The 11,810-nt window shown below is 38.3% G+C and overlaps 1 protein-coding gene and 1 long non-coding RNA gene across 2 annotated transcripts; both read right to left on the minus strand.

The window, feature by feature from the left end:
* Positions 1-1,888: 1,888 nt before the first annotated feature.
* LOC116187199 lies at positions 1,889-4,305 on the minus strand. Its single transcript, XR_004152006.1, has 2 exons — positions 2,605-4,305; positions 1,889-2,156 (listed from the first exon to the last, which is right to left on the minus strand). It is a non-coding gene; the product is annotated as an uncharacterized LOC116187199 (long non-coding RNA).
* A 3,117-nt stretch (positions 4,306-7,422) lies between these two features.
* On the minus strand, positions 7,423-9,939 carry LOC116188420 (36.4 kDa proline-rich protein-like). Its single transcript, XM_031517769.1, has 2 exons — positions 8,269-9,939; positions 7,423-7,735 (listed from the first exon to the last, which is right to left on the minus strand). Exon 1 carries the CDS (start codon positions 9,864-9,866, stop codon positions 8,271-8,273), a length of 1,596 nt encoding a protein of 531 aa, XP_031373629.1. The 5' UTR covers positions 9,867-9,939; the 3' UTR covers positions 7,423-7,735; positions 8,269-8,270.
* Between the last annotated feature and the right edge of the window lie 1,871 nt (positions 9,940-11,810).

Here is an 11,810-nt window from a genome sequence, read left to right on the forward strand (position 1 = left end):
GACCCAACAACAATAGAATGAGATCAATCCCGGGATCGTCCAATGAAGGTTTCAAGAATAAGGAATATTGACCCACTGACTACAAAGAGCCAGAAACCAATATTACAAATGTCGGGAATATTGACCCGTTAGCTATAAAGAGCTAGAAATCAATATTACAAATGTCGGGAATCACAAATCATCACACTTGCAATATCGGCGAAATTGCTGAAAATCAGCTCAGAGAAAACCTCTTTTACAAAGTTGAATGAAAACTGATCTATCTTTCTCTATGGAAACCACATGCTTATTTATAGAGAGATACTAGCTCACACCCTAATAGGCTAATGGACTTGATTAAAATATATTTTAAGGGTAATAAGCCCAAAATGAAGTAAGCTCAACTTATTGAAAGCAATTAATTAACTCTCAGAACAAATAGCCAAAATTCAACCCTTTAAACTTGGATAATCTTCTAGATAGACTTCTAGGATATGAACGGTCGGGGTTTCTTGTTCCGCATGCATCTTGCCCAAGAGCTCGACTTCTCCTCCATGGACATTCAATAACAACCTTTGCATGGCTTGTTGGATTTGCTTGGCTCGTGCTCTTATACTTGGTCCAACTGGCATATGCTTGTCCCAAAGCTTGGCTTCATGCCCAACCCCGTCATCCTGGGATCCTTCCTCATGCCCGTGTGAAGCGTCCTCTAGCTAGATCATATCATCATCCACTATAAACAATACAATGCCGCCCCGAAAAGAGTACAATAGCGAGGTGTTCTTTCTCATAATTCAGATTATGTTTGGCCATGTAGGATATTGAAAGCGTGATGAATTTCGTGAGTGTAAGCGTAAATAACTTCTTAATCCTAAGCTTTTGTTTTTTCTCATCATCAACTTCACATCTTAGATATTTTTCCAACCCCGAAGTTTACATAAATGGCAGATTGAGACGATCTCGATGACCAGTTTCTCCCGTTCTTAGGAGGATTGAACTCGTTCATGTTATAGGACGAATTCCGACTCTTAGTGTGACTACTAGAACCTTCCATGGGTGGCAGCAAATGCCGGGAATATATATGCCAATTTAATCCTTGGCACATATTAATTTTTCGAAAATGTTGAACCAATCAGAGGCTACAGACTATTGTAAGAAGCAATTGCAGTTGCGCAAACATCGCCGGATCCACTGGCAGACACATTGCCTTTTACAATCTCGCATTGGCCGACACAAGCAACAGAAAAGATTTGCCATGGTTGTTTGGTCGCATAATCGATAGAGATGCACAACAGGTCTTCTTGTGAAATTGCAGAGACACATTCCATGAGATGCATTTGTGCAGGGCAACGGGGCGCCCTTATTAAAATATTGTTGTTCATGGGTTTAATCCCATCAATCACCGATTGCATGGACATATAGTGCAACGCCACTTTGTTGTTTGGTTGTTTAGACTTGCAAGATTGGATCTCCTGTCGACCATTATTGAATAATACGTAAATTAATTTAGATATCTTCTGTCTAAACTGCAGATATTTGACCAATTTTTATATTTTGATAATCAATTTATTAACTATAGTCAGTTTGGAATTGCTCTTCATGGAAAAAATTACTCCGCCAAATCAATACTTTTTGATGCGCTCCGAATGTTACACATAGATGTACTGACTTAAAAAGGACCTCCTATCATATATAAATGTGAACGGACACTATATCGTAGCCTCATTCACTAGTGGTCATTTTTACCTAGTATAAAATATAGCATAGGAAATTTAATCTGTTACTAACATTGCTCCAGCTTGGGTTCTTATTGCGTCAAGAGTACCATTTGTTAAGATATTTGCATGCAACTGTCAGTACATAAATATTTTAACGCATACAGTTGATCACATTTTTCAAGTCATATATATATTCAATTATTTGAGCTTCCAACGTCTCACTAGACGTTACTTCAACTTGGGTTTCTGCTACTTAAAGAGTCTCATGTCAAAACATTTGCATTCCACTGTCGGTGCAGACACTTTAGGGCATAAAAGATTAATTAACCACATATAAAAGTAATAAAGCAGTCGACCTAAATTGTTCAGATATTAGCATACATATATGATTAGATTCAATTCCAACAATTCTCCTATTCAAAAGATTTACTTTTGTCGTCATGGTATTCCTTTAATTACCTACACATAAAAAACAATGTAAGTTAATTAGAAACACAAATACTTCGGTTAATGTTCATATAATGGACTAATTAACTACTATATCTGAATTTTGTTGTCATTTGATTGATCGTATTTGTCCCTGTTGGATTCAATATATTTTAAGTCTAGCCATTTTCTGCGCAAATCAATCATATGTGAAACAAATTACATATCTTCTTTCAGCCATTTCAGCGAACAATTTATAAGCATAACCGATATTTCATGCTACTACTCTAAAAAGCGGGCTGGAAGGTCGATCAAAGTTTAAATATATTCACTCAATTCCAAACAAATTCAAGGAGAATTCCAACAAACATAAACAAAAAAAACCAAATAAACTAATTGGGATATGATGCGAAGAAAAATTGCCCGGTCGATTTGAAGAAGGAAGAATTGAGATACCGCTATGTCTAAGTTAAGAGCATACAATGTGGATGCCGCTATGTCTTAGGTAACGTGGACAACAGAGCTCCGGCGGAGGTTGCCGTTGCGTGGCGACTTTGCGACTGAGTTCATCAGGATATGATGATAATTTCACTCCATATCAATTGGCCAATGATGGAAGATGATTGAACCTCGGTCAGATACCGTCGTGCAGCTAGTGGCTGCTGTGCCAGTTGGCGTTAGCGCCTATTCCTGTGACTGTGGTTCGAGCTGCGGGTTGGAGTATAAACATATAATTCATCCGGCTCTTTGTTTTAGTAAACGACGAGTAAAAGTCGTTGGGTTGGACAATGCACATGGCATCATATATAACTGGTCCATGTTATTAAACCAAATTTGGAATGAAATCATAAACTGACAAAACGTTATGGGGCTAAAATCTAATTTTAAAAAGCTAAAGAACCATAAAATAAAGTGTTGTATGATGCAACACACATGGAGTGTTATACCGCAGGATTTTCCTTAATTAGAGTAAATGTCCATATTCGAAGATAAATTTGCTTCTTAACAACAAGATGGTGATTTATTTTAATTAAACTCGTGCTCTACCTGAGGGGTTTCAATTTCCTTCTTAATTTTTTTGAGTTAAGAGAAGAGTAAATAAATAATTAATTTATCGGATTGATTCAAATGGTTTGACGCTTATTCTTTAAGTAAGCTCCCGAGTTCGAGGATGAAAATGATCCACACTATGAGAGCTTTCTCACTTAACAAACCAATCCAGCTCGACTGAATTAGTTGCATGGTATTCAAAAAATTAGTTCGGTTCGGTTATGGGAGTACTGGTCCGAACCAAACTACTTGAAGGCCTTCGAACCGGGTCCAATAGAGCCGGTTCTTAAGATTCGGTTAATGGCTTTTACAAAAATATTTCTTCTTTTTGCTTTCAGCCCCGCTAAATATAAGCCCAGTGGCGCTTTCTTCCAGTTCTCACTCCCTTCCTCATCCTCCTGCCTCAGTAGAAGCCAACGATTGCTCGATCTTCAACTTCTCCATCATCTCGACATCTCTTGCATCTTAAGTAATCTATGACACGGAACCCTAAACTTGCATGCTGCTCTAAGGACAGAAAAATCGCACCTTAGAGTCTCCAATTGGAGGGGGTTTTCGAGTTACTTACGGCGAGGCCTGCCAGCCCTCGATCCTGATGAGGCTCCAGAGCGTATCTGACAGCGAGCTCAAGACCGAGACAATGATCCACCTCTCGGGCCAGAAATTGGCCTCCCGGGATGTCGTGTCAACGATCTGGTCGACCTTCAACTTCTCCATGTCCCCTTTGAAGAAGAAAAAGAACAGAAGGGGTCGTCGTCGGGGTGGGGGTCGGAGGGACGGTGGGACTCGCCATCGGCGTTGACAAGGTTCAGAGCACTGAGGAGTAGCAGCTAGGGCTTGCTTTGCTCCTCTGATTCTCTATTGCGTCTGTCTCACAGGGTTCGAAACCGAAGAAAGACTGTGAGGGGGTGAGCTAAAGTTGAAATGCCGTCATGTAAGGGAGGGGTAGGGTTGGGGTAAATTTTTTAAAATTTTACTGAAACGGTTCGGTTTGGTTAACTGAAGTTAATCGGATTGGAGCCACCAGACAACTATTCGAACTGTTTATGTTGAGAAGAACCGGATCGAAAGTTCGTGTGGTTCAGTTTCAAATGGTGCGTTTTGGTGCAATTCGACGGTCGGTTTGATTCGTCTGTTCGGCAGTTATTTTGCACAGCCCTATCCCACTAAACTTTGGTATATTAGCGTGCACACAAAAAATAAAATAATATATATATATATTTAACAATTCGCAAAATATTATAGTTAGCACTGCCATTACGTCATGGTAGATATGAGATGAATACAACTAATGATTTTACGGTTAAAAAATAGTTAATTACAAATTTGAAAAAAAATTGACTTTTGACAAAAGTGAATTGATTTAAGTGATATGACGCTTATTTCTCTTAAGTAAGACTCGGATTCGAGTCTTGTTAATGGCAAAAATCTACTATATTAGAGATTTATCTTTTAATGAGTCGATCCGATTTGAATTGGATTAGTTAGGGCTTTCGAATAGTATAACCATATATGTATGTTATAAAGGAGGTATAGAAATTTAGTCCAATGATATAGAAATTTTATTACATTAAAAGTGATATGGATAGTCTCATAACAAGTATTGAATTTAAATCCTCTTAATTACCAGGTGAAAGTGTGCGTCATTACACTACACTACTTTGATAATATATCCCTATATTAGTATGTAACTAGTCTACTATCCGTAAGTTGCATAGGTTTGTTTCTTTTTTCTTTTTTCTTTTTTTCATTTTGTATTGTATTTACCCACTTATCATACTAAAAGATAATTTTTTTTTAATGTTATTGATTCAATCAACATTTTAACATGATCGTCAAAGTTATGTATAAAATACGAATATGAATCTAATGAAATTGAAAGTGCTTGATACAATTTTTTTCATATATTTTGATTTTTATATTATGTTATCTTGGTAAAATTTTAAAGATTTCATAATTCTAATAGTTATTATTACCCACTTTTAATTAAAAATATGTTTTACATTTTTCAATTAACATTTCATTATTTTCAAATTACCATATTTTTATAATTTTAAAATGGCGTTTACTTCTCTATTTTTTCGATTTATAAATTGAAGCACATTTGTTGCTCTCGCAAGTCAATTTTTACCATATGTATATAGATATATATAGAATATGTTATAACAATAATTTTCATAATATTTATTATATTTATTAATAGCGTGTTACATAGTAAGAAAATAAATTTTTATCTGATGTATGGCAATAGTTTTTTCAGAAATTGCTTAGTTACTTTATTAGTTATAATAATTGAGTTGACATACTTCACTAATACAATCTTATTAAAATGAATTAATAGATGTCACCAATTAAAAAGATAATTATAAAATTCTCAAACTTTCAAAATTTATATTTTCGTGCATTTTTATGAGTAGCAATATTCTCTAAGAATTTCAAAATAAATAATGGTATTAAAATATTAAAAAGCATAAATTTCTCACATTTTAACAATTCTAACACAAACTTTTTTCATTAACTTAAAAATACACAAATTTTCAATTTGACAACAATTCTAGCACGGCATCAACTTTTCCGTTAATTTGGATGGAAGTTGCTGACGCATAGATCGAGTGAGACCTACCATATTTTCTGCATAATAAAATTATTTCAAAAAATAACAAAATAAATTAAAAAAGAAAAAGGGAAAAAGAAAAAGTTGGGGGGAGGGGGGGCGGTGGCTGACAGTGGCTGGCGGTAGGGGCTTTGTCACCTGCCACCACCACCCCAATTAGTTATACGTTCACAATTTCCATCCAAATTAACAGAATAGTTGACGCTATATCAAAATTGTTATCAAATTAAAAGTTTGTGCATTTTTAGGTTAAGAAAAAAAGGTCGTGTTAGAATTATTAAAATGTGAAAAGTTTGTATTTTTTTTTTGTTATTAACTCAAGCATTAAATTTTTTCCAAACTTTTAGTCATCAAACTCCTCTAATTCGAATTTTGAGGTGAATTTTGTAATTTTGTAGCATTTCTAACCACTAAAATTATTTTTTGAACCCAATTTTTTTCATTATATTTAGTATATCCCATAATCATTATTCATGGTTATTTTTCCTTTTAAAAATTTTAAATTATATTTAATTAGGTGTCATATTTATCACAAATGTCTTGATTTTCATGAAGCGATTATTGCATATTTCTTTTTTTAAGTACTTTTATTTATTGTCATTTTTCATGGTTTTATTTGAATTTTTATGTTACAATTGTAATTTAATTCATTTATTAAAAATATAATTACCAATTGTAATTTTTGTGTTACAATTGAAATTTAGTTCATTTATGTTTCAATTGTATTTTAATTATTATTTTTATTTCTAAAATTGAAAATTACTTTTTACTATTTTCAATTGCATAAACTCAAGAGCATATATTGATCCTCAAGTGATTTATATGTTTTATTGTTATTCATTTTATTTTAATTTTAAATCTAATCTTTCTATTTTATTTGAAAATTATAATTACTTTAATTTTTATTTATATTTTCTTATTTATTTATTTATTTATTTATGTCACATTAGTTTGTCATGTAATAGCCATATCTCAAAACGTTACATGTCAGAAATCACCTCAACTAAGTGTTAAAACGCTATTAGTTCAAATTTGACCGAATGCACAACGTTGTTACAAAATGAAAAAAATGTTATACTTAATTGTTACACTTTTTAAATTTTGTACAAAAGTATTACATTCGTAATAAAATTTGTTCTTTAGTGTAATTTACCCTAGTAAAAAATAATAATAATTGAGCCACTTTTCACCCAAAAACAGAGAAATTATTGAGCCACTTCATCCAACAAAACAAGAGAGATAAAAATTGAGCCATAATGGACTTCAGCCTCTTATTCACCCAAAGAAATAAATAATTGAGCCAAATTATGACATTCGGCAAGCGGGGAAATGAGGAGTAGAATTGGAATATTCTAAATATTAAACTCATGGATGGCTTCCATTTTTTTTTTCCGATTTGTATTCTGATCTTCACAAGTTGAACGAACTCTAACTAATTCATTTCGAGTCAGATCTATCATCGATAAAACTCTTTCAATCATATAGATAATTATACACAATATATATTTCGACCTGACAACCATATAATATTTTCATGTAAATTACGGCTGAATTTATTCAGCACAAGTTGATTCATCATGCTCTCTCTCGTAAGGATTTATTTCTCAGAGCGGCTCTGTATGGCGATTTCGTGCATTTAGGTTTCATATCTAACTTCATTTAGCAGAAATGTCCGACATGCACCTTGAAAAATGTACCTCGTCCACAGGAAGTCAATCCTTGATTATAACAGCATATATAATGAAATCTTTAATAGAAGAACTAGAAATTAATTAGTTGGGATATCTGCACTTGGAATAGACAAACCACTTCCTCAAACGGGGCCACATATGCTCTTAAAGAAACCAAAGGAGGAGTTTTCCTCTAAAAGCACCACTTAGAGTCTTTTCGCATCAGTACGTTATTCATCCACCTCCATGTGGACTTTGCTGAGAGTATTATTGTGTCCCTGCAAAGGTACAACAGGAAAAATTAATCATATAAACCCCCGAAAAAGGAAAAAAATGAAAATAAAAAAAAAGCTACTGGTGGAAGATTTAGATGATATGATTACGATCAGTGCAGTGACATAAGAAACCATGATGTTATGAATCCGATTTTTACAAGGGGAGTTTCCGTATTTCTTATTTCGCTTGCCCTATTCTTATATATATATCAAACGAGCGGATTTAACCTCACCCAATAGGATGAGACCACTGATGTTCTCACTGAAAGGAAAAATAATGCCAGGGAAGAACATGAAATTAATTTAATATTACCAGCTCAGTAGAGCTGGCTTATTGGTCGAACGACGTGATTCTTTTGGTAATAATTCAAATTCGAGTCATCCAGAAACTTATACATGAGAGTATTGTCTACAGGGTCAACTGCCCCGCCTGTATGACCGAACTTACATATTTCTTGTTCTTGAACGGTTCACAAGAGCTGTGGAGGTTAGTTGTGCAAAGCAAAAGTATAATGATAATAATAATAATAATATACCATTATGCAGAACACTGGAATCCCTGGGGAGGAGTCTTCCCGCACTGGATGAGGACCTGAAGAGCGACGGGGATGACGATGCTGATGTTGAGGAGCTTAGCCTTGATGGTGGTGCAGAGGCACACCGCCGCGTCAAGGTCGAGCAGCCCTTGCAGCACCGGACAGCACGTGTCCTTGGCGCTGCTCCCGATCCCAATGTGCCCCAGCCCCCCCAGCACGTCCACACATGCGCTGAGCTTTAGTGTGTCTATAGGACAGGTCTGTGGTGCCGGTGGTGGGTACGGCCCGACTTTGGGCGGCGGCGGCGGGCATGGCTTCTCAACCGGCGGTTTGGGCGGGTACACAATGGGAGGTTTGGGGACGGGCGGTGGGTACACGATTGGTGGCTTTGGGACCGGGGGCGGGAGGACTGGCGGCTTAGGGACTGGTGGCGGGTACACAATGGGCGGGTGCACGATGGGTGGTTTCGGTATGGGTGGCGGGTAAATAATGGGTGGGTGCACGATGGGCGGCTTAGGAATGGGCGGCGGGTAAACGATGGGTGGGTGCACGATGGGCGGCGGGTAAACAATGGGCGGGTGCACGATGGGCGGCTTAGGAACGGGCGGCGGGTACACGATGGGCGGGTGCACGATGGGCGGCTTAGGAACGGGCGGCGGGTACACGATGGGCGGGTGCACGATGGGCGGCTTAGGAACGGGTGGCGGGTACACGATGGGTGGGTGCACGATGGGCGGCTTCGGTATGGGCGGCGGGCGGGTTGGTGGCTTCGGAATGGGTGGCGGGTACACAATGGGTGGGTGCACGATGGGCGGCTTTGGTACCGGTGGCGGGAGGGTTGGTGGCTTCGGAACGGGCGGTGGGTACACAATTGGCGGTTTCACAACCGGAGGCTTATGGGGCGGTTTCACGACCGGGGGTTTCGGCGGTGGCTTTACAACTGGAGGTTTTGGCGGCGGCTTCACCACGGGGGGTTTGTGCGGTGGCTTGATGACCGGAGGCTTTACGATTGGGGGTTTCGGTGTCGGGACAGGAGGAGGGCATAGGGCGGGCGGCTTGGGGCCATAAGGCGGGTGGACGATGGGCGGTTTGGGGCCATACGGCGGGTGGACGATGGGCGGCTTGGGGCCATACGGCGGGTGGACGATGGGCGGCTTGGGGCCATAAGGCGGGTGGACCATGGGCGGCTTGGGGCCATACGGCGGGTGGACCATGGGCGGCTTGGGGCCATACGGCGGGTGGACGATGGGCGGCTTGGGGCCATAAGGCGGGTGGACGATGGGCGGCTTGGGGCCATACGGCGGGTGGATGATGGGCGGCTTGGGGCCATAAGGCGGGTGGATGATGGGCGGCTTGGGGCCATAAGGTGGGTGGACGATGGGCGGCTTTGGGAAATGGGGTGGCTTCACCACCGGGTGCTTGGGCGGATACTTGGGTGGCTTGGGCGAGAAGGGCGGCTTCACCTTAGGGGGGAGCTTCTTTGGGGGTTTGCCGTGATGAGGTGAAGGGTACGGGCAGTACGGGCAGGCAAGTGCGGAGAGTAAGCTGCCCAAGTACACTAGCAGTAGCAGCACATTAGCTAAACCTTTCTTCCCCATGACTTATGGGAGGAAGACGTGTGTTTCTAGGAGAAATGTCTCATGCTATCATATATAATAGAGTGAGTAAAGGGGGAGAAGGAGAGGGATTTTATAGGGTTTAATGTAGTCGGAGCTATCTAGCTAGCGAAGGAATCATTTACTATTGGATATTACATACAAATAAGAAAATTAATTAAAATCAACTAGATGGATTAAAATATTTCTACTAGGAGATATCTCTTGACTTTTGACTATTGAGATAGTAACGCAGTATGGATATCAGCTTATTCTTTTGAATAAGATCTTACCATGAGAGGGCCTACCTCTGTGCAAAAACTGGTTTCGAGGACGAAATGGTGTCGGGAGGGGCCATCCTGGCAGTTCCATCGACGCCCATTTTTTTATAAAGAAGCCATCAGGACATGACCCGCCAGGATTTTAGGAATTCTCGTCCATAGCCATCCAGATTTTGCTTATGCAAGTTGACTGGTGTGAGAATGGAGTGAAGACTGATTCCATACTAAAGGCTAAGAGAGATTGTGCGGACAAAATAATGGGGCTAACATGTGGTATTGTTGATGGCTAAAAAGTAAAAACTACTACGGGCGTGCATGAGCATCTTCGAATTGGATTATTGCGGTAATTTCAAAGTCACCATGTTTATAGGTGATTGAGTTGATGTTGCCTTTCTCAAGGGGTCTCTGTAAGGATGGAAATGCTGCACTATTTTGTAATTCTTCTGCGTTAATTCACGTATAACGAGTTCATTGTGATGAGTGTATTACTTTATATTCGAAAATTAAATGAACCCACAATCAATTCTAGATTGAGTCGGGTTTATTCATTAACATATAAAATCTTTTTAATTATAATTTTTTTTATTCATAATATTCGAATCCTAACTCGATGAGTTTAAGGTAGTCAGTTTTTAGCTCTCTTTCTCTTTACGTGAAACAAGCAGCAAACATGCATGGAGGGGAGGGTGACAGGTGGAAAGGATCGTGACACGTAATTTACAAGGCCTGTGAGACTTGTAGGAATCAGGTACAAGGTCGGATGCAAAAGACAAATATAATGGTACAAGGTTGGACCTAAGATTTAGATGGAGAGGGCGTGACCATGAAACTTGAATAGAAAGATATACTTTGAAAAGTTAATTAATAGGATTAATTACTCATAAAAATATGACTTTTATATATTTTTTTAAATGTAGTATTAATCAGTATTATCAGAACTGAATTGGATATTGAACCGGTCGAAATATGGGTTTACATGTTTATGAGTTCAATCGAGGGTTCGACGAATCGGACCGCAGGTTTAATTAAAAATTAAATAAATAATAATATTACCAATAAAAATAATTATAATTTGTTAAATACTTAATAACTACAATATTATTAAGAAAAACAATTAAACTATGGTTTAGAATAGATAATTAGGAAGGTCATTGATATAAATTATAATGGAATGATAAAAAGTGCACCACAAAAAGTTGATAGCTCAATGGATAAGTGAGTGAAGTAATAACTTGGAGGTCTAAGGTTCAATTCCTTCTCTACTCATAGCAGTGTTATCAGAATCGGACCGGATATCAAACCGATCGAGGCATGGGTTAATGGGTTCAATCGGGGGTTCGATGGGTCGGACCGCATGTTTAATTATAAAATAAATAAATAAATAATATTTTAAAAAATAATATAAAATACAAAAAATAGTAATATATATTAGATAATAATTAATATGTGTCCAAAAGAGAGCAATTCTGGTTGTCCACATCAAAATTCCCGACTGCTGTCTTTCTTCTCTTCGCTCCTCCTTCTTCTTCTTCCCGAAAAGGCTCAAACTTGGAAGCAGGAAAGCCAAGAAAAAGACAAAGGGAAGACTCCCACGTTCTCTCCTTCTTCTCCTCTCTATGTCTCCCTTTCCCCATCAATTTGTACCCTTTAACCCCCTTCAAATCCC

This window comes from Punica granatum, chromosome 8 (genome assembly GCF_007655135.1).
Source record: "Punica granatum isolate Tunisia-2019 chromosome 8, ASM765513v2, whole genome shotgun sequence".
In the NCBI taxonomy this organism is placed as follows: Eukaryota; Viridiplantae; Streptophyta; class Magnoliopsida; order Myrtales; family Lythraceae; genus Punica; species Punica granatum.

Bases quoted from the DNA above. Each gene is read 5' to 3' on its own strand.
- LOC116188420 (XM_031517769.1), bottom strand. From the start codon at position 9,866: ATGGGGAAGAAAGGTTTAGCTAATGTGCTGCTACTGCTAGTGTACTTG.